At 58.7% G+C, this 26,590-nt stretch overlaps 3 protein-coding genes across 10 annotated transcripts; 1 reads left to right on the top strand and 2 right to left on the bottom strand.

Annotated features, from left to right (window-relative positions):
• Window positions 1-1,108: 1,108 nt before the first annotated feature.
• On the top strand, window positions 1,109-17,826 carry EXOC7 (exocyst complex component 7). 8 transcript variants are annotated; one of them, XM_030295078.1, is made up of 21 exons: window positions 1,119-1,227; window positions 1,399-1,464; window positions 2,590-2,774; window positions 2,965-3,070; window positions 5,227-5,449; window positions 7,501-7,668; window positions 10,116-10,208; window positions 11,127-11,195; window positions 12,125-12,270; window positions 12,537-12,689; window positions 12,940-13,038; window positions 13,348-13,410; window positions 13,668-13,734; window positions 14,402-14,440; window positions 15,142-15,207; window positions 15,502-15,622; window positions 15,854-15,949; window positions 16,860-16,923; window positions 17,129-17,170; window positions 17,279-17,412; window positions 17,652-17,826. In XM_030295078.1, exons 1-21 carry the CDS (start codon window positions 1,168-1,170, stop codon window positions 17,752-17,754), a joined length of 2,163 nt encoding a protein of 720 aa, XP_030150938.1. In that variant the 5' UTR covers window positions 1,119-1,167; the 3' UTR covers window positions 17,755-17,826. The 8 variants fall into 8 exon arrangements, with proteins under 8 accessions (XP_030150942.1, XP_030150944.1, XP_032447001.1 ...); XM_030295080.1 differs by lacking the exon at window positions 11,127-11,195; XM_030295079.1 differs by lacking the exon at window positions 14,402-14,440.
• Window positions 17,827-18,658: 832 nt separating this feature from the next.
• Window positions 18,659-22,110, bottom strand: ZACN (zinc activated ion channel). Its single transcript, XM_030295088.1, is given in 10 exon segments — window positions 18,659-18,983; window positions 19,698-19,862; window positions 19,978-20,107; window positions 20,109-20,189; window positions 20,325-20,449; window positions 20,990-21,159; window positions 21,385-21,491; window positions 21,631-21,675; window positions 21,804-21,928; window positions 22,014-22,110. Coding segments are annotated over 10 exon segments (1,233 nt in total). The 3' UTR covers window positions 18,659-18,795.
• Window positions 22,111-23,466: 1,356 nt separating this feature from the next.
• GALR2 (galanin receptor 2) lies at window positions 23,467-25,980 on the bottom strand. Its single transcript, XM_032595717.1, has 2 exons — window positions 25,580-25,980; window positions 23,467-24,265 (listed from the first exon to the last, which is right to left on the bottom strand). The coding sequence occupies exons 1-2, from the start codon at window positions 25,945-25,947 to the stop codon at window positions 23,467-23,469; spliced, it is 1,167 nt and encodes a 388-aa protein (XP_032451608.1). The 5' UTR covers window positions 25,948-25,980.
• Between the last annotated feature and the right edge of the window lie 610 nt (window positions 25,981-26,590).

Below are 26,590 nucleotides of genomic sequence, written 5' to 3'. Positions count from 1 at the left end.
AGTCCGTAGAGGAACGCAGGAAAACCACACAGCCATTTACCTCCCCAAGGATTAGGGGAGGGTGGGCAGGGAAGGGATGGAGGAAGGAGTGACATTAGGTTTTGCAGGAGCTGAGTCTTGTGAATACAGAACATCCAGCGCTCTGCAGGGACCTTGAACGCAGGGCCCCTGCAGCTGTGGTTAGTGGAAGTTCTGGGCAGAGGAGTTAGGATGTTTTGGAACTCTGGAGAAGGGGCCCTGCCAGCCTTCCAAGCCTTATCTCACTGCCCCAAAGCCTCTGTGAAAAATGCTCCCTGTGGGTCTGAATCCCTGCAGACAGGCGCCCATCTTTCCCTAACTGATAATAGTTAAGATGCTGGGCCTCAATCCCTCAGGCAGGTTTCGGATCTTTCAGCCTTCCCCCTTGTACCTTTTCCCGATCTAGGTAAGCTCCCAGCAGAAGACCCTTCTCTACCCGCAGCCTGATTCCTTCCTAACCCCCTCCCCCCCCCTCCCCGCCCCCAACAAATAAAACCAGAGCTCTCTCCAAAACTGCTGCTGTAGGGTGCGGCTTGGAATTTGGCCGGCCCCACACAAGCCAGGATTATGGTTATCGCTGACACCCGGGTCATGAGCGATCACTCTGTCCCCAGCTCCCAGTCCGGGGCTTGCACACACGGCCCGCTCCATAAAGTTTGCATACTGTAGGAACGAAGATAGAAGCCACTACGCAAGCCCCTAGTTCATTAAATGGCCACACATTGGGGCCTGCGGCGTGACACGCTTCGTGCTGCGGTCTGCGGGGAACGCGATATCGGTGCCTGGACATAAAATGCGGTCTAGGGAAACAAATTTGTGGTCTTCCCCAGCGGCCTTTGTCCAAAGGGTCAGCATGCATACGAAAACGGCAAACGAGCTGTCACCGTCCTGCCGGGCGCGCAATACAACGCCACTTGTGAACCTTTTCGGACAAGGCAGGCAACCCGCCCTTGCCACACCCAAGATGGCCACCTGCACCCGTCCGTTACTTAGTTCCGCGCAAGCTCAGTTCCGACTGCCACTCCCAACATGGCACCACCAGCGCGCCCCGGGGTGGGACCAAAGGCGGAAGTGGGTGTGGCACAGACGGGAGCCGAGAAGGCTCGCAGAGGCCAGGCACAAGGGAGTGGGAGCTGCTGGGCCGAGGCGATGATCCCCCCGCAGGAGGCGTCCGCCCGGCGGCGGGAGATCGAGGACAAGCTGAAGCAGGTGAGGGAAGGGGCCGAGATCCGGGCCAGAGCTTCTACTCAGGGAGGAGACAGGGCTAGGAGGGAGCACACCCTGCGAGGAGAAGGGGTTGGGGGCGAGGCCGTGAGGTTGGACGCGATGGTCTGCTTTAGCCTCCGGCTTCTTGAGATGTCCTCCCCCCGCTTCCCCCAGGAGGAAGAGACGCTGTCCTTCATCAGAGACAGCCTGGAGAAGAGCGACCAGCTCACCAAGAACATGGTGAGTAACCCCTCGGGCGGGAGGGCCAGACAGGTCTCCAGACCCTGGGGGAGAGCCCTTTTCCTGGCGGTAACGGTACAGAAGGCCAGGGGTTGGAGCCTGGGCGGTGATGGTGGTAATGTGAGGGTTTCTCTAGCAACAGTGTGGGTGTCTTATCTAGCTCTCTTCCCCTTTTCCGCCCCTTCACTGGGGATGCCGTGGCCCCTGCTGGCGCAGACTTTTCGGCTTTCTGTCCAAGCTCTCCATTCTTCCTTCCCCCCTTCCTTGGTCATTTAGCGAGACCGATTTACGTGGGCTGGGTAGTACTGGTCCTGTGTCATCCTCAATTCAAGTGATGATCAGAGGACCAGGTTAGCCTGAGATTCGGAGGCAGAGTAAACTCAGCCTTCACCTCAGAGGGCTTTAGGGGTAGATGGAGCTTTGAAATCAGACAGATCGTCTTATGTGTGTGTGGCTCCTGACAGGTAACTCTGACCTTTAGTTAACTCGTCTACTAAGAGACGATGCCAGCCTCCCAAAGTGGCTGTGAAGGTCATAGGAGCCAATGGGAATGCATCTTGCATAGTACCTGGTCTACAATAGGTGTTCAACAAATACGAGTTTCCTTCCTTATTTCTAGAAGAGACTGGGAAAGCTCAAATTGAGTAGATACAAACTTGGGTATGTGTTAAGTAACACAATCATAAAGTTCTAGTCCTTATTTAATGAGATTCGCCCTTAGAGAGAGAGGGTTTTGAAGGTACGAGCAATGCATTGGAGGCTACTCTGTATGAAACCACTTCCCGTTCAATCTAGGAAAGCTTCAGAGAGAAGGTGAAATTGAGATTTGGCTTCAGAGGGTGGAAGGGAAGCCATCCTGGGGTGATTACCTTAGAAGGAGTTCATTTGATGCTTGGCCTGCCCTCAAATCAAACTTCATCCAGTTTATCTGGACCGCCTCCTCTGTGCTCTGCACATGGGGGGGTGCTGGGGGTACAGTGGTGAACAAGTACGCCCTCTCCCTTCCCTCATGGACTTTATTATCTAGAAAGCCAGAGAAAAGGCAGCAAATGCCAAAGACCCCGTGGGTGGGTAGAAGCAGTCCGGGGACAACCCTGAGTCCTGAGACTGGGCTGCCCTCCGCAGGTGTCTATCCTGTCCTCCTTTGAGAGCCGCCTTATGAAGCTGGAGAATTCCATCATCCCTGTGCACAAGCAGACAGAGAACCTGCAGCGGCTGCAGGAGAATGTTGAGAAGACTCTATCCTGCCTGGACCATGTCATCAGCTACTACCATGTGGCCAGTGACACTGAGAAAATCATCAGGGAGGGGTGAGCTAGGGCCAGAGGGTCACATGGCTAACACCTCTTGGGCCAGTGACCCTAGGCTTTCGGAAGGAGGGCTTGAATATTTGAGCCTAGAATTCTCTGTGCTAATTCTCTTCTCTTCCAAATACCATTCACATGGTCGTTCCTTTTCATCTTCCACTGCCCGAGCTCATGCACCTCTTCTCCTTCACAGACCCACAGGCCGGCTGGAAGAGTATCTGGGGAGCATGGCCAAGATTCAGAAGGCGGTGGAGTATTTCCAGGACAATAGCCCAGACAGCCCAGAGCTCAACAAAGTGGTGAGGGGCCTGCGGGCTAATGTGGGAGGTTTGGGGACACCAGCCCCTGTCCTGGTCTCATGAGGGACACTGGACCAGCTTAAAAGAGAACGTATGGAAGAAACACTAGTAGGTAATACAATATGCATACTGTAGGCATTAAGATTTCTGCGTCAGGAATTGTAGATAACACATTTTTAGTACGTTTTTATAATTTGAACTGTAAATTACATATCAAATATAAATATGTTTTATTCTTGTACTTATTTTTTTATTAGAGAGAGAGAGTGCGCAAATGCAAGTTGGGGAGAGGGGGAGAAGGAGAGGGGGAGAGAGAATCTTAAGCAGGCTCCGTGCTCAGCAAGGAGCCCAATGCAGGGCTCGCTGCCACGACCTTGGGATCATGACCTGAGCCAAAATCAAGAGTCGGGTGTTCAACCAACGGAGCCACCCAGGCGCCCCATAAATTTAACATTTGATCTTTATACATGCATTTGTGTTTTTTCTGCTATGGTAAAAAAAAAAAAAATACATAATATAAAATTTGCCATTAAATTTTTTTTTAATGTTTCTTATTTTTGAGAGAGAGACAGAGCATGAGCAGGGGAAGGGCAGAGAGAGAGGGAGACACAGAATCCGAAGCAGGCTCCCGGCTCTGAGCTGTCAGCACAGAGCCCAATGCAGGGCTCGAACCCACAAACCACGAGATTATGACCTGAGCCAAAGTCGGATGCCCACCCGACTGAGCCACCCAGGTGCCCCTCCTCTCTCGTTTTTGAAACATCTTTATTGAGATACAGTTCGCATACCATAACGTTTGCTCACTTAAAGTATGCAGTTCACTGGTTCTAGTATAATCACAGAGTTGCACGACGTCCCTGGGACCGATTTGAGAACACTTTGATCACCCGAACAGGAACCCCGAACCCACTGGCGGCCATGCCCCTCCACCCCTCTTCCCGTTCACCCAGCTTCTGCGAGTCACTGGTCTGTGCTCTCTTTCCCCAGATTTGTCTCTTCCAGGCTTCTGATGTGAATAGGGTCGTATAATATGTGACCTTTTTTTTTTTTTTTTAATTTTTTTTTTTCAACGTTTATTTATTTTTGGGACAGAGAGAGACAGAGCATGAACGGGGGAGGGGCAGAGAGAGAGGGAGACACAGAATCGGAAACAGGCTCCAGGCTCTGAGCCATCAGCCCAGAGCCCGACGCGGGGCTCGAACTCACGGACCGCGAGATCGTGACCTGGCTGAAGTCGGACGCTTAACCGACTGCGCCACCCAGGCGCCCCAATATGTGACCTTTTGTGTCTGCCTTTCACTTAGCATAATGTTTTCAAGGTTCACGCACATAGTGTTGTATGTCAGTGTTCAGTCCTGGGTATGGCTGAATAATACCGAATTGTGTGGATGGCCCACATTCTTCTGGTTCTCCGTTCTCCACTTGATGGACTCTCCATTTTTTGGCTATTATGAGTAGCATTACTGTGAACCCTCATGTACACTCTTTGTGTGGACACATGTTTTCTCTTCTCTTGGATGTTCTGGATATCTGTTCCTTATCAGATATACAATTTGCAGATGTTTTCTCTCATCCTGTGGGTTGTTTTTCCACTTTTTTGATGGTGTCCTTTGCAGCCCAGAAGTTTTTCGTTTGACATTGTTCAATTGATCTATTTTTTCTTTTGCAAACCATTTTCTTCTTCTTTTTTTTTTTTTTTAATTTACTTATTCTGAGAGAACGCAAGCGGGGGAGGGCCAAAGAGAGAGGGAGGAGAGAGAGTCCCAAACAGGCTCTGCACTGACAGTGCGTAGCCTGATGCAGGGCTCGAACTCATGAACCCGTGAGATTGTGACCTGAGCCGAGATTCAGAGTTGGATGCTTAACCGGCTGAGCCACCCAGGCGCCCCTGCAAACCATTTTCTGACAAGAGGACACATTAATGGCTCAGTGAGAAAACAGTCAGCCAATATTTGCGAAGCACCTGTATCTTATAAAACTTTTGAGTTTCACCCGTGAAATTACACTTTGAGAGAACACGAGGCAAAGACATAAGCAAGGGGGAGCTTCATGGTCTTTCTTCTCGGGGTTAAAGGAAGTGAAGGCAGAGGAGGGGCCAGCTGAATGCCGAAGCAGCCTCAAACCCTCTCCCTTCCTTCCTTCCCTTGTCCCCCTAGAAACTGCTGTTTGAGCGGGGGAAGGAGTCTCTGGAGTCCGAGTTCCGCAGCCTGATGACCAGGCACAGTAAGGTTGTCTCCCCTGTGCTCATCCTGGATCTGATCAGCGGTGAGGACGAGCTGGAGGTCCAGGAGGAGGTGCCCCTGGAGCACCTTCCCGAGGGAGTGCTCCAGGATGTGATCCGCATCTCCCGCTGGCTGGTGGAATACGGCCGCAACCAAGGTGAGAGGGCCCAGGTGACAAGGCCAGACGGAGTGGGATTTTTTTTTTCCCCGTTTATTTCTTTAATCCATCTGGATTTTGTTGTTTTTTTAATAAAAAGGAGGTTAGTAGGAAATCACACATGAGCAATGATCTACAGTTTACGTGTCAAATTGTGAATGTAGCCAAATTCAGGCTTTTCTTTATATACCTTAATCTCCTATTTCTTTACTTTTTTGATTAGTTATGAAGATTCCGATGTTTATTTATTTTTTTAAAGTTTACTTATTTATTCAAAGAGAGAGAGCGAGCGAGCAAGTGGTGTAGGGGCAGAGAGAGGGAGAGAATCCCAAGCAGGGTCTGCCCTGTCAACGCACGGGACTTGAGCTCATGAACCGCGAGATCATGACCTGAGCCGAAACCAAGGGTCGGACACTCAACCGATTGCGCCACCCAGGCGCCCCGATGTTTATTTATTTTTGAGAGAGAGGGAGACAGGAGCTGAGGCAGGCTCCGCCACGCGGTCAGTGCAGAGCCCAGTGCGAGGCTCAAACCCGTGAACTGCAAGATCGTGACCTGAGCCGAAGTCAGACGTTTAACTGACTAAGCCACCCAGGCGCCCCCCAGTCACAAAGACTTCAAGTAGTGCAGAAAGCCTTTGTCCTTTTTAACAGTTGCATATGTTCTGCGGTATGGTGGTAACATCATTTCTTTAGCCGGTCCTAGAATTTAAAAAAAAAAAAAAAAACTTGAGTCAAGCAAAAATTTTAGAAAACAAAAACTCCAACGAATATTCAATTTTAAGGTTTTTTAGCCCCCCCCAAACCCTCCTTCTATTTGTTAGCATATGCACACACCAGCTGTCAGTGTGCATTACTGTTACCCTCTCCTTCCTTCACGGACTGCGTGGTGACAGGTCTCAGGGCTACAGGTGGTTACCTTGTGAACCCATCATGGCTCATAAGCTGCACTTTGGGGGGCCTCGGGGTCGGCGGGGCATTTTTAGGGGCTCTCTGGGGAGAAGATGGAGGCCAGTGCATAGCCTCCAGACCCCTCAGCACCCTTCAGCCAGAGCCTCTGTGCTTTGGCCCATTTTTTACACCGGGGCTCCTCGTGACCCATTTGTTGGGACCTGCTGAAATGTACCGTGGCGTGTTTCCTTGCTCACTCGAGTTTTTGGATGTTCCCGTTTTCTGGTATTGATAAATGGTGCTGCAGTAAGCATACTCGTGTGGATTGCTTTTCTTAGGTAGGGAGTTCTCGGGCGTTTTCTCAAAGACGCAATTATTGGATAGAAGTGCCCAAACAGATCTGTAACCTTCTGCCATTGTGAGCTCCTCTCCAGGTCAGTGGGGCCAGTTGACAGTCCCACGACGGTCCCATGGCTCTTTCGTCTTCATTAACTTCATTTATCTCATCTAGGGCTGTCACAGTCCTTTTTTTTTAATTTGCACCTCATTAACAGCTAAAGATAGAGCGTGTTTTTCCTTCACCAAGACATTCCGTTGCCTCTTTGCCTCCTGTCAATTGCTCACGTCCTTTGTCCCCTTACCAAGGTGAATCTGGATGTTAGTTTTCTATTTTTTATCTAAAAAAAACGTAGCTTTGAAACGTAATCATCAGTTTTTCTGGGGGATATTTTCCTTTTCTAAAGACAGCCTGGTGGGGTGCCTGGGTGGCTCAGTCAGCTGGGCGTCCGACTTCGGCTCAGGTGTTGATCTCATGGTTCGTGAGTTCGGGCCCCGCGTCGGGCTCTGTGCTGACAGCTCAGAGCCCGGAGCCTGCTTCGGATTCTGTGTCTCCCTCTCTCTCTGCCCCTCCCCCACTCACGCTCTGTCTCTCTCTCCTTCAAAAATAAATAAACGTTAAAAAAAAAAATTAAAAACAGCCTGATTTGGGATCAGGCTATGTGGGTCGCTGGGAGCCACAGCAGGTGCTACAAAGGGGTTAGCGGGCAGAAACAGTGGGCTCTGTTGTTGCCCTGCACACTGCATATGGAGGTGGGAGAGAGGGTCCCATGGCAGGGCAGAGGCAGGGACCTGCCATAGCGCTGTCACCCCGTCTCTCCCCAGATTTCATGAATGTCTACTACCAAATTCGCTCCAGCCAGCTAGACCGCTCCCTCAAGGGCCTGAAGGAACACTTCCGGAAGAGCAGTTGTTCCTCTGGGGTGCCCTACTCCCCTGCTATCCCCAACAAGAGGAAAGACACGCCCACCAAGAAGCCCACCAAGAGGCCAGGTGAGCCCCCGCCCCAGCCGGAAGGCTGCGTGGGACCTGCCTTGCTTTCGGCCGCCCTGGGGTTAGCAGTGTTGGTCCTCCAGAGCCTGTCTTCACGGTGACCCCTGACCGTAGGTACCCAGTGCAGAGAGCAGGTGTCTACCCACCTAGTGAGCCCCGTCCACCGAGGCTCCGTGCTCCAGGTGAAACGTCCCCACGTGCCAGCCGCAGCTTGGCAAGCCTGGCTGTGTCAGGCTGCCGAGAGCTGCAGCCCTCGGCTGAAAGAGAGGCTAGGATATCGCAGGGCGAGGGGCTGCCGTGACCAGCACCAGGGAGAGAAAGCTCGTGAAACCAGGGGCCTCTTCCACCTTAGCCCACACTGCCGAGCTGCGGCGGCAGGCACGTGCCCTGTGTGGCCTGGGGGACCTGGGGGACCCCACCCCCCGTCTCGTGACAGCAGGCTGTGTGTAGGGCGTTCCTTCCCGACCTGCCCATGCCCCTCAGGGCCCAAGTGAGCAGAGGGCTGGGGAAGCTGGGCCTGGTGGCCCCGGCAGGAAGTGCGCCGCCTTCTCCCCGCCAGGGTGACTGTCCCGGCGGTCACCTAGAAAACCGGCTCCAAACAGTGACTGTGCTAAGCCAGCCCGCTGGGCTGCAGCTGCCTGCACACATTCAATCTATCCCCGTGCCTTTGTGGGTTGGGCAGGGGCCTCGAGGCTCTGAGGCTGCCTGCCTCGGCCAGTCTGTGCTCTCTTCCCCTGTCTCTTCTCTGACAGGCCCACGCCGGGGGGGGGGGGGGGCCCGGGACCCGGTCTGCAGTGGCCCAAGAGTGCTGGCTGGCCATGCCGGGGCTCACAGTGGGTCTAATCTGTCCTTGGCTTATGGGCCCCAGAAGCAAACTCTGGCTGTGAGGATCCCTGCAGTTGCTGTGGGGTTTCCAGACTTGTCAGCCGCCAGTAGGTTAGGACCCATGTTGGAAACTAGGGAATCAGGCCTCTGGGACGTCAATTCCTGGCTCAGAGGAGAGGAGCAGGGAGGCCTCAGTGGGTCGGTAATTTAATACCAGCCTCAGCGTCTCTGTGGTAATTGGGTGCCTGATGGGTTTGGCGGCTGCCCGATCAGTGTCCCCCGTCCACACCCATGGCAGCGTGCTATCTAGACTCCTCGAGGCCCGTCTGCAAGCCCATCTGTTCCTGGTCTGTTGTGGGGCAGGAATCTGATTCGCTCATTAGCAGGACCGCTTGCCGAATGGGGAGAGCACAGGGAGACAGATGCTGAGCTGAGGCCCTGAACCTGGTCATTAGTAGCTAATTGTGATGTGGTACAAACAGAAAGAAATGAGCCACTCCAGACCAGGCTCCTTTTCCCCCAGCTTTTTTGGGGAGGGGGCTGCCAGGACCCAAGCCGCCTCACTCTGTTCAGAGACATGGGAGGGGGTGGGGGGGGGGGACACAGGAGTCTCCAGGGAAAATGGACCAGAGTTAGCTACGAGGACCTCGTCCCCCCTCCCAGTGCATTTCATCATCGAGGGAGCTGTCCTCGTCCATTTTAAAAGCTATTTCATTTGCCCGCATTTTCTGCCCTGAGATGTCTCATTCCCGCAGAGGTGGCTGACCCTGGAGGCTGTAGGCACTGCAGTTTTGTTTTCGTTGTTGTTTTCACTTGTGATACTAACTGTTGTTTTTTCCCCCGATGCCGAGAGCATGCACCCTTTCTACTGCCCTCCCTCTGGCTCTGTGCCGTGGCTTCTGTTAACCGCCCCCCCCCCCATCCTAGCTTCTGAGTTTTTTTCCCATTGCTTTGGGGGTTCAGGTGGCTTTGGTGCACGGGGCCAGGCTGCCTCAGGGTCTCCAAGCCTTCCGTCTTGGGCATTGCTGTCCCAGGAAGCTCAGTGCTGTCTCACCAACTCCCGGGTTCTGTTTTCTGTTGACCTCTGTTTAGCCACATCCCAACACTGAGCATGCCTGGGGCCGGGGACTCTGCCTGGGGTTTCAGGCCGGGCCTTGGGCCTGCTGGCCTCCAGGGGTCCCCAGGCTTTGCCAACCTGGCTGTGCCCTCTGGGTGTGAGAGCCTTGTCACCAACTCCTCCGTCCTGAGCCCTGGTTTATTCTGACTTAAATGCCACTCAGTAGTGTTTTTTATTTTTGGCTTCCCCTGATGGGTCTTTGCCCATCTCCTCTCCTTCACCTGCTGCACTTTCTAAAAAGCACTCGATCCAGAATGATGAGGGTCAGTAGCAGAATCAGGAGCCCCGTGTGGAGAGCGACCCGTGTCTGTTCCTTCCTGCCCATCTGCAGCGTCTCCGGTGGTCCTGGGAAGGGGCCTGCTGGAGAGATGGCGTGTGGGCATGCTCACTGTCGGGGGGTCCGGGTGTGGGGCTCAGGGCGGGGGGCAGGTGGAGGGCTGCTGCTGTTTTCTCTCACTCATTTCCTAGGTCCTCTTATCTCCTCTCTGTGTGGCTCTGGTGACAGGGACGATCCGTAAGGCTCAGAACCTTCTGAAACAGTATTCCCAGCATGGTCTAGATGGGAAAAAGGGGGGCTCTAACCTCATTCCTCTGGAAGGTAATCACTCCGTGTTCCTCTCCTGTTCCCTCCTCCTCCACCATGTGTCCACTCTCGTGGCAGGGCAGAGCCTCCAAGCCCCCAGGAGGGTCGCGGGAGAGTCCTGGAGAGGGAAGCAGGGGGCGGGAACAGCAAGTCCCTGGTGCCTCTTGTTCCAGCTGGCCCAGGGGCACCTTTCACGGCCTCTGGCCTGGTCCTGTCTGGCTGCCGGCAGCTCTGCCCTCCCTGAGGCTTCCTACTCCCTCCCCTCCCTGTCTCTGTCCTTGTCTCCTATTTGAACTCAGAGCAAGTTCTTTGTCATGGGCAGCCCTTTCACGCTCAGACCAGCAGTGGCAGGACCAAGCTGGCCTAGGCCTCCGGGCCACCCCCTCCTTCCCCAGCTTTAGAAAGTGGAGTGAGAGCCACAAGGGGGATGGGCAGCCTGTAGGTCATGTCCCTCCTTGTCTCCTGTCAGAGGAAGGACAGCCCTGCCCTGGTGGACCTGACCCTCCTTTGAAAGAATAACCCTGGGAAACAAAAGAAGGCTGGCCCATTCACACCGCAGTGACATTTCTCTAGCTGAGTCTCTCTCCCTGATAGGGTGAGGTCGATAAACCCCCTGGGGCCAAGCATCAGACCCTCTGCAGCTGTCAGAAGCTCTTCAGAGCTTGGTGGTCCCGTAGGCTTTCTCTGGCCTCAGGGCTTGGAGAAGCAGCTCTCAAGGACTGTCTGGGGCACTGCAAGTCAGGCTTGAAACGGCTGTTCCCAACATGGTCCCAGGCAGAGGAAGGGCTCAGAGCCCACTCCGGCGCCCCTTCCCCTGCACCCCATCTCACACCCCACCCGGGAGATGGAGGGCTTCTTCCCTGGCCCCGAGGGGCAGCCCACCCGGCCCCCGGATAAACGCTGCTCGCGTCTGTGCGGCCGACATCTCGCTAGGTCACGAGCATGATTTCCGAGTTAAGCACCTGTCGGAGGCCCTGAACGACAAGCACGGGCCGCTGGCTGGTGAGTACTGCAGCCCAGCCCGAGGGCAGCCGAGGAGGGCTCTGCTCTGAGGATGAGCCAGGCCTATCTGCCTCTCTGTCTCTCTCTCAAGTCTGTCTTTTGGGCACTAGGTCTCCTTGCCTCTCTCCAGATGGGAGTGCATGCCTGGCTCTCAGGGCCTGGGCCAAGGGGAGAAGTTGCTGCTACTTGGAAGGTGGCTCCCCGCAGGGCAGGGAGCCCTGACATCTGACTCCAACAACAGCTCCAAAGCTCTGACTCGGAGCCCGTTCGTTTGCTGATAGGACCAGGTTGCCTGCAGGTGCCCCTGTCCCAGCCTCCAATAGCGGGGCCGGGTCTCCTCCTGGGGCAGCTGACCGGCAGGGAGCCCTCCCTTTCTGGGACTCACATCACCTTTTCTCAAAGGTTGACCCCATGCCGGCTAGTCTCATAGCCCATGGCCCACCGCTGCCTGAGACATTCCAGGAGGTCTGGCTGGGCTGATAACTGCCTTCAGTGGCCCAGCATTTTCTCAGACGGGTGGGCACTGCTGCTCACCCACCCTGGCTGGGTGGCTTCTTTCTAGTACCATCCTCAGTCCTGGGGTCAGGTGCACCTTAGCCAGGAAGCTGATTTAGGGCTCTTGCCTCTGCATCCGTTTATCCGTCTCCCTGCCACCTTGAGTACCTGATGTTCTGGGACATAAATACTGTCCGGCAGAGCTGAAAGTGAAGCCAGGACAAAGGCTGGATTCAGCCCCGTTTTTCCCCTTGAACCGGTCAGGCCCGCTAGAGCCCTCTCAGCTTTCTGCTAGAACGGTCTACCTCCTTCCCATGTGCTGCTGGCCTGGGCTACAGGCCAGGAGCTGGGGAGACCCATCCCCCCCCCCAACGCCCCGCAGGGAGAATGGCTGCCTCCAGACCAGCCGCTCAGGGGCACTGCTGTCCCCCCAGGGAGAGACGACACGCTGGACGTGGAGACCGACGCCTACATTCACTGTGTCAGCGCCTTCGTCAAGCTGGCCCAGAGCGAGTACCAGCTGCTGATGGACATCATCCCCGAGCACCATCAGAAAAAGACCTTTGACTCCCTGATCCAGGTTCTGCCCCGCCTCACCCTGCTCCCGGGGCCTGACCAGATGCCCCAGCAAAAGCTGTCACTGCAGAAGCTTGAGTTTGGGCCAGATCTGTCGTCCGTAGCCTTCATCGTAGCCACCACCGCGTCTGGGGCGCCTCCCCGTTCCCGGCTGCCTCTGCGGGGCATGCCGTCTTCCCCCACCCCCCTCCGGGAGCCCTTACCACCCCTGGGAGCCAGCTCTCACCTCCCTGCGCCTCTGTGAGCTGTGCCCTCGCCCCACTCTCTCAGGATGCACTGGATGGGCTGATGCTGGAAGGAGAGAACATCGTGTCTGCTGCCCGGAAAGCCATCATCCGGCACGACTTCTCTGCCGTGCTCACCGTCTTCCCCATCCTGCGGCACCTCAAGCAGACCAAGCCCGAGTTTGACCAAGTGCTCCAGGTATGCGGGTAGGAAACCCCCTGGGGACATGGGGAGGAGGGATCCTGCCGCCTGGCACAGTCTCCCGAGGGAGCCGCCTTCTCCGCCCTAACACCTCTGCTCGCAGGGTGAGTGGAAGCAGCTTCAGAGGGGCCCTGGGCACATGGAGACACTCACGGGGTGACCGGACAAGAGGGGAGGCCCTGGGGTGAGGGGCAGGGAAACAGCTGGCAAGGAGCTGGGTTCCACTGCTCTGTGTTTGCGTCCTTAGGGAACGGCCGCCAGCACCAAGAATAAGCTGGCCGGCCTCATCACCTCCATGGAGACCGTGGGAGCCAAGGCACTGGAAGACTTTGCTGACAACATCAAGGTGCTCTCTGCTCTCCGCTGCTGCTGCCGCTGCCCTAGGGGCTGTGGGCAGGACCACCAGGGGCCTGCTTCCTGTCAGCACCCACTGGCCTCCCTTTCTCTCCCAGGGGGCTCCTGAGCCCCCAAGGGGTGAAGCTCCTGCCCCACTTGTCCTGTCCCGTCTTGCTCGTCTTTGTGTCTGATGGGTGTGCTGACACCTGTCTGCCAGGAGGTGGCACCAAGAGCGGGCCGCCTGGGGCCTGGGGGCAGGGTGGGGAGGGAGGCGAGGCCTTGGGAGCAGGTTCTGGAAGTTGGGCTGTTTTTTCCACAGAATGACCCGGACAAGGAATACAACATGCCCAAGGATGGCACCGTGCATGAGCTCACGAGCAACGTAGGTGCTGCCCCAGGTCGCCTGGAGAGGGAAGGGGGCCTAGGGTGGCCCAGAGCTGCATGCTGGTGGCAGGATGCATGGCAAAGTACTTGGCGTCTCCAGTAGACTAGTTCATTCAGGGCAGGAGGCTTGCGACCACCCTATTCCCTGGGCAGACCCCTGGCCCTGCATTTGCCCTGGAATGGTCAGAAGGGATGCCTTTGGGAGGTAATCTGACCTTTAGGTCCTGCCCTTGACCTTCTTTCCTCCCCACACAGGCCATCCTCTTCCTACAGCAGCTCCTGGACTTCCAGGAGACGGCTGGTGCCATGCTGGCCTCCCAAGGTACTCGGTACCTCCCAGTGGGGCCCCCTACCCCATACCCCACTCCTCCCTCTGTCTGGAAACACAGGGGTTACCGGCCACCTCCGAAAGAGATTTCCTCCAGCCCTGTGGAGTGGGGTTTGACTGTGCCTTTCCTGTCCCAGCCTCCCCCCCTTCTTGCTCCTTCTGCCCTCCTGGCTCTGGAGAGTGGCACTCCCTGGGTCGGAGATGCCCTGCCTGGCTCGCCCCTCCTTCCGCATTTCTCCACCTGCTTTTGTGTTCGCCTGTCCTCCCAGTTAGTCCCACACAGCTGACCGTTCCGTGGGCTGGAGTCTCAGGGCCGGCCTGGTGTCTACCCGCTGATCACTGCCCTGGCACTGGAGCTGGGGAGGTTGGCGTTTCTGAGCACCAAGAACCAACCCGATGTGTTGGGGCCCCCGGGCCCTCCCCCTCTGTCCGTTTTCGGGGCGAGGAGCCAGGAGCGGCCTCTGGCCTGCAGTTCTCCGGACCCCCACTTCGCTGCATGCTCCCTTGCCTTCAGGGGTCCAGTGTCTGTGTTCTGGCTGTCACGGGGAGGGGTCTGCTTGACTTGGGGACACGGTTTCTAACCTGTGTTTGCACTTTGCGTCTTTCTTCCTTCTTTGTCTCTCCCCCTCCCCCTCTGAGTGCACTGCCTTTCACTCCGTAGTTCTCGGGGACACATACAATATTCCTTTAGACCCCCGAGGTAAGCAGCACCATCCTGCCCCTGTGTAGCCCCATGGGGGACAGAGGCCCCTGGACAGACTCAGGACCTACTGGGGAGCGGGGGTCGGAGGGGACATGGGTGTCTTCGGGGCACTCCTAATGGTCTCAGCTCCCCACAGGGCCACTTTCTGTCCCTGAGCTTATTCAAGCGACACCCTGAGTGCCCCCTCCAGGCTAGCCCAGCACCTGTGCGCCCCCTCCCTCCCTGTCCACCCCCCCTCCCCCTTGGCCTTCTGCTTGTTCAGAGGGGCCGGGTAGAGGGGGTTGTGGGAAGTGGGGGAGAAGGGGCAGAGGCCGTGGGGAGCCCACAAATGGGATAGGTGGGCTTTGTAGACAGCACCCAGCATGAGTCGGGGCTGGGGGGGCACGGGGTGTCCCACTCCTGTCCTGCCAGCCTTCCTGCTGATCACAGTCCAACTCGTTCACCACGCCACCCTGTCACCGCAGAGGGGCTGGCCCTGGGCTCCAGGAAGAGTCTGAGGGAGGGCTCCCTGCAGCAGGCAGGAGCCCAGCGGCTGCGCAGACACCCAGCTCTGCCCCGAGCGCCTCCACACCCAGTCTACCCGAGGAAGGCTCGGGGCCCCTCCCAGGGTTTCCACAGTGGCTCCTGGGGCCGAGGGAAGGCCGGAGAGGGTCCTGGCTGCTGCCACCAGTGCAGTAACTGCCCTTCTCCTCTCCCAGAGACCAGTTCCTCAGCCACCAGCTACAGCTCTGAGTTCAGCAAGCGCCTGCTGAGCACGTATATCTGTGAGTGCGGTCTGGCCGGCCAGGAGCCCCCCGCCCCCATATCCGCCACCTCTTCCTTCTTTCGTGCTGTCCTGCTACTGCCGGTCCACTCCTGGGCACCCTTGGCCTTTGGGATCGTAACCCAACCTCCGATTTAGGGGCAGAGGCGCCGGGCGGGCAGGGGGCCCCCGACGCTTGTGGAGTCTGGAGTTGGGAGGGACAAGGACGAGGGGTAGGAGCCGGTTCGCGGCCCAGGGGTTGGGTCGTTTTGGTCAGACTGCCATGGTGGATGTAGCCACGTCCTTCCCTGTGCAGGTAAAGTCCTGGGCAACCTGCAGTTGAACTTGCTGAGCAAGTCCAAGGTGTATGAGGACCCGGCTCTGAGCGCCATCTTCCTGCACAACAACTACAACTACATCCTCAAGGCCCTGGAGAAGTGAGTGGCGGCAGGTGCCGGTGTATATCTCTCCCCGGTCCCCTGCCCACCCTCGTGGGGCAGCCTGTGCCCTCTGCCTGGACAGGCGGGGAGGCAGGGCCTTACCCCTTGTGGCCCCAGGACCTGGAGTGGTGTGAGACACGCCCCACCGGTGCTGCCGCGGAGGCCGGCCACCTTTGGGCCCTGAGAGCTGATCCCGTCCCCTCTGCTCTCTCCCTGCTCCTGCCCCAGATCCGAGCTGATCCAGCTGGTGGCCGTGACCCAGAAGACTGCCGAGCGCTCCTACCGGGAGCACATCGAGCAGCAGATCCAGACCTACCAGCGCAGGTGGCCCCCCCCCCCCGCGCCCTCCCCTCACCCCCTCTTCCTATCCGAGCTTCAGGCGGAGTGGGGTCAGTCACGGGGACGCGCTCCCCTGTGGACCCAGTCCCAGTCCGCCACTTGCTATTTAACCACACTGGCAGGGTGGAGAGGGAAGCCGCCTCCCCTACCGCAGCCCTTGTCCTCGGGGCTGCTGTGGCCAGCCTCCCCGGAGGGTGGGCTGCCAGGGCTGCAGGCTAAGAAGGATCGAAAGGGGGTGTGAGGCCAGGCAAAGAGCGAGTTTGCGAGTTTGCGAGAGCTCTTCAACTGGCGGAGCCTCGCTCTGCGGCACCCCTTCTGCTCCTCCTCCCTGCTCCTCTTGGGGTTGCGGGTCTCCTTTTGCGCGTTTCTTTCCGTGAGCGGTCTCCCTCCTTCCTTTGTCCTCTGCTTCCTCCTTTCTTTCTCATCTGCTTCTCCACCCTTATGCTCCGTGAAATCGATGTGAGCGTAGCTGGTTGTATCTGTTCAACGTATTGAATTCCGTTTCTTGTTCTTAAAAGCAAGCAGCTCGAACGTTTTCTTTTTCCAAGGAAAAATCTCAGTTGTGTTCTGCTTAGTTGTGACCCCAATTGATTGCTGACCTCCCCCCCACTCAGTAGGTCAAGAGATTTAAAAAGCAAAACAAACCAGGGGCGCCTGGGTGGCTCAGTCAGTTAAGCATCCGACTCCGGCTCAGGTCATGATTTTACGGCTCGTGGGTTCAAGCCCTGCCTCGGACTCTGTGCTGACAGCTTACACTCTGTCTCTCAAATATGAATGAACATTAAACACACACACACACACACACACACACCCACACCCCAAACCAGCCCCTGGGAAGCAGCAGCAGCCTGAAGCTGTCCCTTCTCTGCCTTCTGCTTCTCTCCCCTCCTGGCAGCTGGTTAAAGGTGACCGACTACATCGCTGAGAAGAATCTACCTGTATTCCAACCAGGAGTCAAGGTGGGTGGAAGGCCCGGGCTGGGAAGGGTTGTCCAGCAGATGTGATACTTGTCACGTCTCTGGGTGAAAAACGGACAAGCATCCCGCCGGGACGAGCAAAGGGCAGCGGGAGAAAGGGCCGGGCTCAGGTGTCTGGGGAAGGAGCCAGGGGCAGGGCGGCTCTGCTCTGAGGGACGCTTTCTCTGCCCTCTCTCGCCACCCCCAGCTGAGGGACAAGGAGCGGCAGATGATCAAGGAGCGGTTCAAGGTGAGCTGGGGTCCTCCCCCCTCCACTGCTTCCCGCTGCTGTGGCGGGGACACAGACCCAGAGTCTTTGTGTTTGGGTCGCTTCTCTTTCCACCTTTTTGCTGGCCAGGGCTTCAACGATGGCCTTGAAGAATTGTGCAAAATCCAGAAGGCCTGGGCTATTCCTGACACGGAGCAGAGAGACAAGATTCGCCAAGCTCAGAAAAACATCGTCAGGGAGACCTATGGGGCCTTTCTGCACAGGTGAGCCCTCCGGTCCCCACCTTCCCAGCCCTACGCCCCTCGCTCCCCCTCGCTGGGTCTCTGCTCTCCTTCCAAAAAACCACGGAGGGGCTGGGGGGTGTGGGTGGCAGAGCCGGCGCCCTGGGCTTTGCTGGGGGGCAGACGGGGACGTCACTCAGGGGCGCCCTGTCAGGAGTGCCTTAGGTTGAGACCGACCTGGGGGGTTGCTAGCCTGCCTCCTGACCTCAGTGCCTGGTCAGGTATGGCAGCGTGCCCTTCACCAAGAACCCTGAGAAGTACATCAAGTACCGCGTGGAACAGGTGGGCGACATGATCGAGCGCCTCTTTGACACCTCTGCCTGAGCCTGCTACTGCTCCTGCCTGGCTCTGCCAGGTCAGCCATGTTATTGGACAGATAAACCAGTGTTAACTTGCCTCTGGGCCTGGTGAGTTTGACATCCTTGGGGCCAGGGGCCTTTTTCCACCCCTTCCCCAGCCCGGCGCCCTGTCCCCGAGCCCTGGGGTCCTGGTTTGCATTTCTTCCTGGAGCCCCCCAGACCACCACTCTCCCAGAACCCTGGGGTTCCCTCACACCTTAGGTTCCGTGACCCTGAGCCTCCCTGGGCCACATGCTAGCTTCCAGACAGGAAAGGACAAAGAAGAAAGACCAAGGCCTATAGCCACAGCTGCCTCATGTGTACAAGAGCAGGAGAGTGAATAGCCCACCGCTGGCCCAGTTCAGAGCTGGGGGTGGAGAACGCCCCCGTGAGCCCAGAAATGTCGGTAGGGCCCAGTGAGGGGCAGGCCACAGCGCAGCCAGAGGGCGTGGCGAAAAAACAAGCAGGACCGACCCACTTGTGGATTCGGTGCAGAAAACGTATTCCCCCTCACCCACAGCCCGGAAGTCGGGGTGTTCTGCCTCCTAGGCATCCCCCAGGGAGTGGGAGTGCCCTCTCTCCGTGGTCTCTAGGGTCCAGCACCCTGCAGAAGGAGTTCTGAGAAGCCTGGCTACCCTATGTGGCCTGACTCAGGCCCCTGTCTCCTGGTGCCCAGGGCCTCCTGGCCCAAGGCCCAACAGCAGTAGTCGCAGAAATGGGGGCCAGATGCCTGGTGCACAGTGGTGAGAAGTTCAGGAGCATGGTAGGGGTTGTGCAGGTGTCGGCCCCACCCGCATAGCACAGGAATGAGTAGCCAGTTCAGGGAAGACAGATGCTTGAGGTGCACGTGCACACATCACTTGGGTGATGACGGGTTTATTTCACGCTCTGCTTTCACGGCTATCAGAAGGGAGAACTCAGGGTGGCCTGGGATCCTCTGGGCTTCGGAGAAGAGTTGACCTCCTCCTTTCTCCAGAGACGCTGTCATGGCCCTTCCCCTGGGTGCGCAGCCCCGGGCCCTGAGCTGTCACAGCCTGGGCTGCCCGCCATGGGGCACGGCCTTGCCGGGAGCTGGGTCAGACTTGCACGTCGCCCACATCCAGAGCCCGATGAAGAAAAATTGGCTGCACACTACACCCACCACATACACCAGGAAGAAGACGTGGTCAGCAGCCTCGGCCTGGCTCCTTCTCGACCCCTTCACCCTGGGGGCTCCTGGTGGGGGGAGATGCAGGAAAAGGCGGTGTTTTTCAGGCTCGCCCAACATGCCGGCTCGGAGCAGAAGAGTGAACCCTGGGGGTCGTCCGCCTGTATCTGTGCCTTCCTTAGATTTACAGCTAATGAATATTGGGGTCTGGCCCATTCCAGGCCATCTTGAGCTGCAGAAACACCCTCATAGACAGGCTCCTAGAGGCATAGGGCTATCTCTGGGAGTTTGAAGTCACCTGGGCCCTTACAGAAGCTAACCTGGCTCCCTGCTCCGGCCCCGCGTTTTTTTTTTTTTTTTTTTTTTTTTTTTTTTTTTTTTTTTTTCAACGTTTATTTATTTTTGGGACAGAGAGAGACAGAGCATGAACGGGGGAGGGGCAGAGAGAGAGGGAGACACAGAATCGGAAACAGGCTCCAGGCTCTGAGCCATCAGCCCAGAGCCTGACGCGGGGCTCGAACTCACGGACCGCGAGATCGTGACCTGGCTGAAGTCGGACGCTTAACCGACTGCGCCACCCAGGCGCCCCAGACCCGCGTCTTCTAAGGACGGACACGGTGGAGCCCAGGGACCGTGGAGCTAGCAGAGTGAATGCGCGGAGCCGCCAGCCTAGTGACCCCCGCCTCAGCCCTGGGTGTGGGGCCTCCCGGCCCTGCCCTGTCACACCCACTCCTACCCTTATTCCTCCCTCTACCCCGTTCCAGGAAGGGGCTCCTGCCCACCTTCAGGATTTGGCTCTGAGTCCCCGTGACCGTGCTGCTCCGCTCTAGGGGTCGGGCTGGGGCCGCTCTTGGCCCTGAGGTCGCCCCGGGCCAGCAGCGCGGCCAGCAGCACGGTCTCCATGGTGCTGGCAAAGAGCAGCAGCAGCAGCACAGTGAAGTAGTAAACTGGGGGCAGGAGGGCGGGGTGGGCAGGTCAAGGCCAGGCCTGCACCTCTGCGCCCAGGGAGCTGAGCAGAGGCCCGCCCGCAGCCCAGGGCCGGGGGAGGGGCGCGGGACTTACTGAGCAGTGGGTTGCAGGAGGAGGAGCTGGGCAGGGCCTGCACCAGGGAGGAGTGGAAGACCAGGTAGCCCAGCAGCAGGGTCACCTTGTAGGCAATGCGCTCGGTGGCCTGGAGGGGCAGTAGCCCCCCCGCACACGTCCGCCAACAGCAGGGCCTCCCCGGGTACCAGCAGAGCTATGATGGCCTTCAGCGCTGTGTTCTGCAGGCGCAGCTGGTAGGAAGGAAGTTGGGGCTTTGGGGGGGAGGAGGGGGTGTACAGGGGGGCTTGGGCACTTGCACGGTGACGCCATGGCCTCTGCACGCATGACGCCCCCATCAGTCCTCTGCCAGCCGCGCCGCGACTCACCGTCACCTGGAAGCAGGGCACCAGCTGCTGGGGTGGGACTTGGGTTTTCAGATCCCGAACTACGTATTCCCTCTTGACGCTCACAATCTCGTTCACTGCGTGCGCCCGGAACTCCAGCTCCAGGGCTGGAAGGGGTGAGGGTGAGAGTGGCCAAGTAGGAAGGAGGTACCCCTGTCCCCGAATCTCTCTCGGGAGTAAAGGTGCAGGGACTGGCTGGAGGCGGGGCGGGGGGGGGGGCGGTGAGGCAAGGGGGGAGGGTTTCTGGGCCAAGCTGGATGTCACCCTTGGGTCCGTGGGATATTTTACTGGGTGGCTACGCCTTCGGAATGCTTCCAGGAATAAGGCTGCAGCAACCTAGGTCTCCGGGCTCCATCAGAGTGGCCCAGACACTGCGGTTTGGCCCTGGCCGTTGAGGACAGCTGCACTGGGGTAGCTGAGGGGAGACTAAAGGGGGCTGCAGCCAGAGCAGGGGAGAGCTGGGAGGTGAGCTGCCGTTTGGGAGGTACAGGCGAGAAGCATGCTCTGTTCTACGATCTCTTCAGCTCCCCTAGACTGGTGTGAGCACAGGCCGGCTGCCCCCCGTGTCTGTGTCGGGTGGATGTCGGCAGAAGGCCAGAGGCTCCCCCTCCCCTCTCCCCTCTCCCCAGCTCCTGTCCCGTCAGCACCAGTGTTGCCGAGAGCGTAGAAGCTGAGGTTGCAGTCGCTCTGGTCCCTGGGGAAGTGGAGGAGCTCAAAATCACAGTTGGTCTCGGTGGTGAGGGTCAAGTACAGGTCAACGTGGCCGTCGGGGTCCACTCGGGCCCTCGGGCTCTGATCCTGCCAGTCCACCCAGAGCCTGTTGGGCACGGGGAAGACATACAGCCAGAGGCTCAGCCCCTTCTCAGAAGGGGGACGTGGGGGAGACCCCAGTGTAGCCCAGCTGCCCTCTGCTGCCATCTGGGTTCCAGAAGGGTGAGGGGGACATGGGGCAGTGAGGTGCACCTGTGGCCTGGCAGAGCCACCAGGAGGGGGATAGTCCCTAAGGAGGGCTTCCTGGCACAAGAACTCCCACCTCACTTACGCCTCCTGGATGGTGAGTCCTGGAGTCCAGAGTGAGTCCCAGGGCAGTGTGACTGCACGCCGTGGGCGCACACTCGCGTTCCAGGCCAGGCGAGTGTCCAGCCAGGACTGGGGACACAAAGAAGCCACTAAGGCTCCCACTCCCATAGATACACAGGCCCCCGGGCAGTTTGATGAAGGCTGGTACTCCTGAGCTGGACGAAGAGACGGTCCTCCCATCCCACCTTCCCAGCCCCTGGGCACTCACCAGCCGAAGCAGCAGCATGGAGGACACTGTGTACCGCAGGATGTCCTGAGGAAGTGGCAGGGCAGTGTGTCACCTGGGGCTGGGCGCTATGGGACAAAAGAAGGCAAGAGACCCCACCCATCGCCCTGCTGGGCACCCGGCACCTGCTCCCTCCGTGGCCTGAGGACGCTTACCACGTTAAACACGTTGGACACAAACACCCGCACGTCCACGAGCAGGGGCGCGCTCCCATTGTTCGGAATCTGGATGGTTTCCTGAACCTCCTGGGGCCAGTTGAAGTCGAAGTAGGATGGCCAGGCTGAAGGACGGAGGTGGAGGTCATTTGGGTGGGTGCCCTGGGGTCCAAATCCCAAAGCTTAAACGACTTGACTCTCTCCACCTACCAACTGCCGGTGTTCTAAAGTCCCGCGCCTGGACCGAGGGCCCGGCGGTGGCGCTGAGCCTGAGGAAGGCCACATGGAGTAGGAGCTGCAGGGCCATCTTCAGTGGCTGCGTGGAAGGCTGGATGGAGCCACGGGATCTAAACTGCTGCCTCTATTTCAGTTGCTTTGCTGGGGGACTGGGCAGTCAGGCAGGCAGCTGCTCTGTGCAAGGACTCTGGGGCCTTGGAGTCAGCACCCTCCCACCCCCAACCCGGGGTTCCGCAAACACCTGAAGACAAAGCACAGGATCCAGCCCCACCCATCCTGCACCTGCCTCGGCTTCCCTGCCCCGCTCCATTTCCATCACCTAGAATCAGCTGTCCCCTTCAGGGATAGCCAAGGGGAGTGGGCAAGCACAGATTCCCCCTCCTGCTTTCCCCTTGACCTAGTCCTTCCAATCCAGGCAGACGCCACGGGTCTTCCCTGCCTTTTTGCAAGCGGGCGCCCGGCTGGTTAAGTATTCGAGCCTTTGCCAAAGTGCCCTGCAATTAACACCATGAGATACGTACCTCCTTGGGAGTTTTCTTGCCTCTCCTCAAACACTGAACCGATTCCGTGTAAAAAGCCTCGAAAGGCTCAAGAACTCCAAGAGAGGGGCAAACCCTGGGCAGGTAGAGGTTAGATCCCCAGCAAAGCCCTGTGGCATTCCTGCTCCAGCATGCAATTCTCAGCCTGCCCCAGCCCAGCAGTGCCTTAGAACTGCTCCTGGGTACCCTGGAGCACGGCGGGTGAGGGGCGCCTTCCCTGGCCCAGAAGAAATACCTAGCTGCCGGAGACTTGACCCCAGACAGAAGGAAACCCCAAGGCTGAAAGTAGACACTGATCAGTCTGCGGACACTGGGAAGGAGCCCCAGAAGGCTGGGAGCAGGGCGGACCCCCCCCCCCCCCGCCACACACACACACACACACACACACTTGCTGGCTTAGGAGCGTTACTAGGAACACAGTGTCTGCGCTCACTCATCGACCAACTTATCTCGCCAGCTTAAACGCTCTGCCTGCCTTTGTCGCACGCCTAGGTGGCTGCTGGTTGGCGGATCTATATATACTTGGCGCCTCAGGTTGGCCATGTGCGGAGAGCCTTGGTCCTCCTGTGCTTCCCGGCTTCAGGGATTTCCATGCTGACTTTTAACTCGGCTGCCTCTGGTGCCTTTGCCACTCTCTTTCCCTGTGGTTCATTAAAGCACGTTGCACCCATCCATCCACAGCTCCCCTGTGAAGTCCCAGAGGCTTCCAACCCGGAGCCTCGTAACCATGAGATGTGTGGAGACACAGCGCAACACCGCATGTGAAAAGGTTTGCGTATTTTATTAACAGATTTAATTCCCTCCCCTAACCACCGCTCCCTCCCCCTCTCCCCCCGCCAACCTCTGACTCCAATCCTTTAACACCAAAGCATACTCAATAAATGCCCTCAGGTCGCATTCACTGCCGGGATGCCCTTGGGGGCATTTTGGTCCCGCCAGGATGGCCCGGGTACCAGGTTCAAGGCCGGGGGACTGCTGAGAGGTGCCAGCACAGGGGCGGAGGGCCCGGCAGCCTCGCTCACGTGCGTCCCGTCGGTGGACTCACGCTCTAGGACGCTGCTGCGGTGGGTCCCCTGTGCGGCGATGCACACGCGGCCTGAGGCTCTACGTGGGGCACGGCGCAGCAGACCTGCGCAGATCTTGCGGAAGCCCTTGCGGAAGTGCTTGGAGACGAGCGCGTAGACGATGGGGTTGACACAGGAGTTGGCATAGGAGACCAGGTGCGAGAGGATGCGCAGCGCGTAGGTGGCAGGTGTAAGCGGGAAGCGGCCGAACCACACGCAGAGGATGAGAGCGTGGTGAGGCATCCAACAGAGGCAGAAGAGCACAGCCACGATGATGATCATGCGCGTCACCTTGCGCTTGGCGCGCCGGGCGCTCGAACCGGCGGCCACCGGGTCCACCGTTCGCCACAGGTAGCGCAGGGTGCGCGCGTAGGTCAGGCCGAGCACCAGCACGGGAAGCAGGTAGCTGAAGACAAAGGTGCAGAGGTCCATGGCGCGGCGACGAGGCGCGCTCCACGCCGGGTGGCACACAGTCAGGTTGGCCAACTTCGACTGGCGGTAGTAACTCAGGTAGGGCCCGGAGAAGAGCAGCGACAGCCCCCAGATGAGCCCGATGGCAGCCAGCGCGTTGCGAGGCGTGCGCAGCTCTCGGGAGTGCAGCGGGTAGCGGATGGCCAGATACCTGTGCGTCAGGCCCGGAAGAGAGACGGGTGAACAGGTGAATTCGCGGGGGGTGGGGGTGGAGGTGGGGGTGGGGGTGGGGAAGGGGGCAGGGTCAGACCTTTAAACCTTGACCTCACCTTCTCTCAAAGAAGGTCCCTAGCGCACGGTCGCACCGCACCGGCCAGAGCATCCCAGACACTCTCAGCTGCCTCGAGATGCGGGGCGGGACCGGCAGCAGGAAAGTGCGTGTAGGTCACTCATCTGGTCTTCCCGGGACTATAACCACCGTCAGAGTCCACCAGGGAGGGCACCCCAAGGTTTAACCGGCTTTGGGGTTCCGGGAGGCTGTCATTACCCAAGAGTGCCTGTGCCCAGAGAGGTAGGACCCAGGCGCCTTGAGGCTCTAGCGGACAGCCTGGAGGCACCGCGAGGCACCTGGAGGGAATTTCTTAGAGAAGCCGACGCTCTATGGGTCCCACCAGAGCTCTCAGAACCGGAACCGACACACTCCGCGCTCAGTGGAAGTGGGAGCTATATGGGGGAGGTGGCCTCACCTCCCTGCCTGTCCAAGGGAGGTCGGGAGGACGTGAGGGTAGAGGGACCTGGAGAAATCATGGAGTCAGACCCAGATTTCCTCCCCAGGAACCATCCAGGTGGCCAGTGGAGAGGAGGGAGACCCTCCGGCGCCCTCTTCTCTCTGCCTTTGACCCTGGGCCTGGAGGTGTGTGTGTGTGGTGGGAGGGTGTCTAGGGACCCTCCGGTGTGCCAGCTTCAACTTTGGCCTGGGCCCTTTGGAAGGACTCAAATTCCTCAGTCCAGACTAGAGTCGACTGCTCCCAGCAAACCGTAGATTCGAGGCTAGCGAGGTGGAGGTGCCTGAGTTTGACTCCAGGAAACAGACCATTGATTCCACGCACACGATTACTGGATGGGCCACTCTGAACAAGTCACTTCTGAACTCAATCTCATCTGTAGATTGGGCACGGTAATCCCTCCCATCCCAACTTCACAGGGGCACTGAGCTCAAAAGAGACACGGGAAAACGCTCTGTGTCAGAAAACGCTGCGCTTTCAGGCACTGGTGGCACTGGAGAGCTGAGGTCTCCAGCGTGGAGCAGTGAGGACGCACCTAAGGGGACACCGCTGTCCCCCATTCTTATTCCCCTTTTTCCTTCTCCACGTCAGTTTGTCTTTCACTCTCTTCCGGTCCCTTTGCCTTCTTAGTGTCCTTGTCTACCCTCCGTGTGTCCCTCCTAGAGTCCCGCTCCCTTCTGTGGCCCCCACCTGGGTGTCTGACCGCCCCCCCCCGGGGGGCCGCCAGGGCGCTTGCTCACCTGTCCAGGGAGACAGCGGCCAGCGTGAAGCTGCTGGCGTACATGGTGAGGAAGATGAGGAAATGCACGGCCTTGCAGAGCAGCGAGCCGAACACCCAGCCGTCCAGGGTGTAGATGGTGGCCTGGAAAGGCACGCAGCACACGATGAAGCACAGGTCGGCCACGCCCAGGTTGAGGATGAACAGGTTGGTGGTGCTGACCGCCTGGCCGCCGCGCAGCAGCACGGCCAGCACCAGCGCGTTGCCCACGGTGCCCACCAAGAAGATGAGCACGAACAACATGGGCACGATAACCGCCTCGGGCTGCCAGCTGTCCCTGCCATTCGCCTCACTGGCGTCCTCGGCCCGCGGGCCACCAGAGCCATTCATGGCGTCCCCGACCCCGAGGCTGCCAGGGCTCCTGCCGCCGTCTGAGTTCTGGCGAGCGCGCCGCTCCCGCGGCTCCAGCCGCTGCAGGCGAGTCGCCGGAGCTGCGGGCGGAGTGAGCCTCGCCTGGCTGGGGCGGGGAGGTGGGGGTGCGCTGGGGTCAGGGGGAGGAGCGAGCAGCCCGAGGGGTGGGTTGAGCCCCGCGCTGGGGGGGAAGGACTCTCGGGTGGCCCACCCCGGGGACAGGGGCCGCTGGTGCCTGCTCCCCCGTCGGCGCGCTCCAGCACCCAGCCGGCCGGTGTCGCGCCGAGAGAGGAACTGACCTCCCGGCCGTGCGCGGGAGTGGTGGGGGGACCGGCCCCTGGGGCCTGCGGGCGCGCCGTGGGGCCGGGAGCGCGCTCCTGGGACCACGCATACCTCGCCCTGCAGTCTGGCCGGCGCTCCAGGCCTCCCGGGTCTGGCTGGGGGCGTCCTCGGGGGCCCCTAAGGGGTGGGTAGGAGGTGACAAGAGGCGGAGGTGGGCGGAGGGGACTCGGCTTTCCCCATCCGGTTAGGGGGAACGGCACTGCCGCCCCCCTTCTGTGTGTCAGTTTCTGTCCTTGGCGCTGTGCCTCAGTTTCTTCAGCTGTAACATGGGATCATAGTC

The sequence above is a fragment of the Lynx canadensis genome, chromosome E1 (genome assembly GCF_007474595.2).
Source record: "Lynx canadensis isolate LIC74 chromosome E1, mLynCan4.pri.v2, whole genome shotgun sequence".
Taxonomy (NCBI): domain Eukaryota; kingdom Metazoa; phylum Chordata; class Mammalia; order Carnivora; family Felidae; genus Lynx; species Lynx canadensis.
Note: the sequence above shows the minus strand (reverse complement) of the source record. Positions and strands in the feature narration are given on the sequence as shown.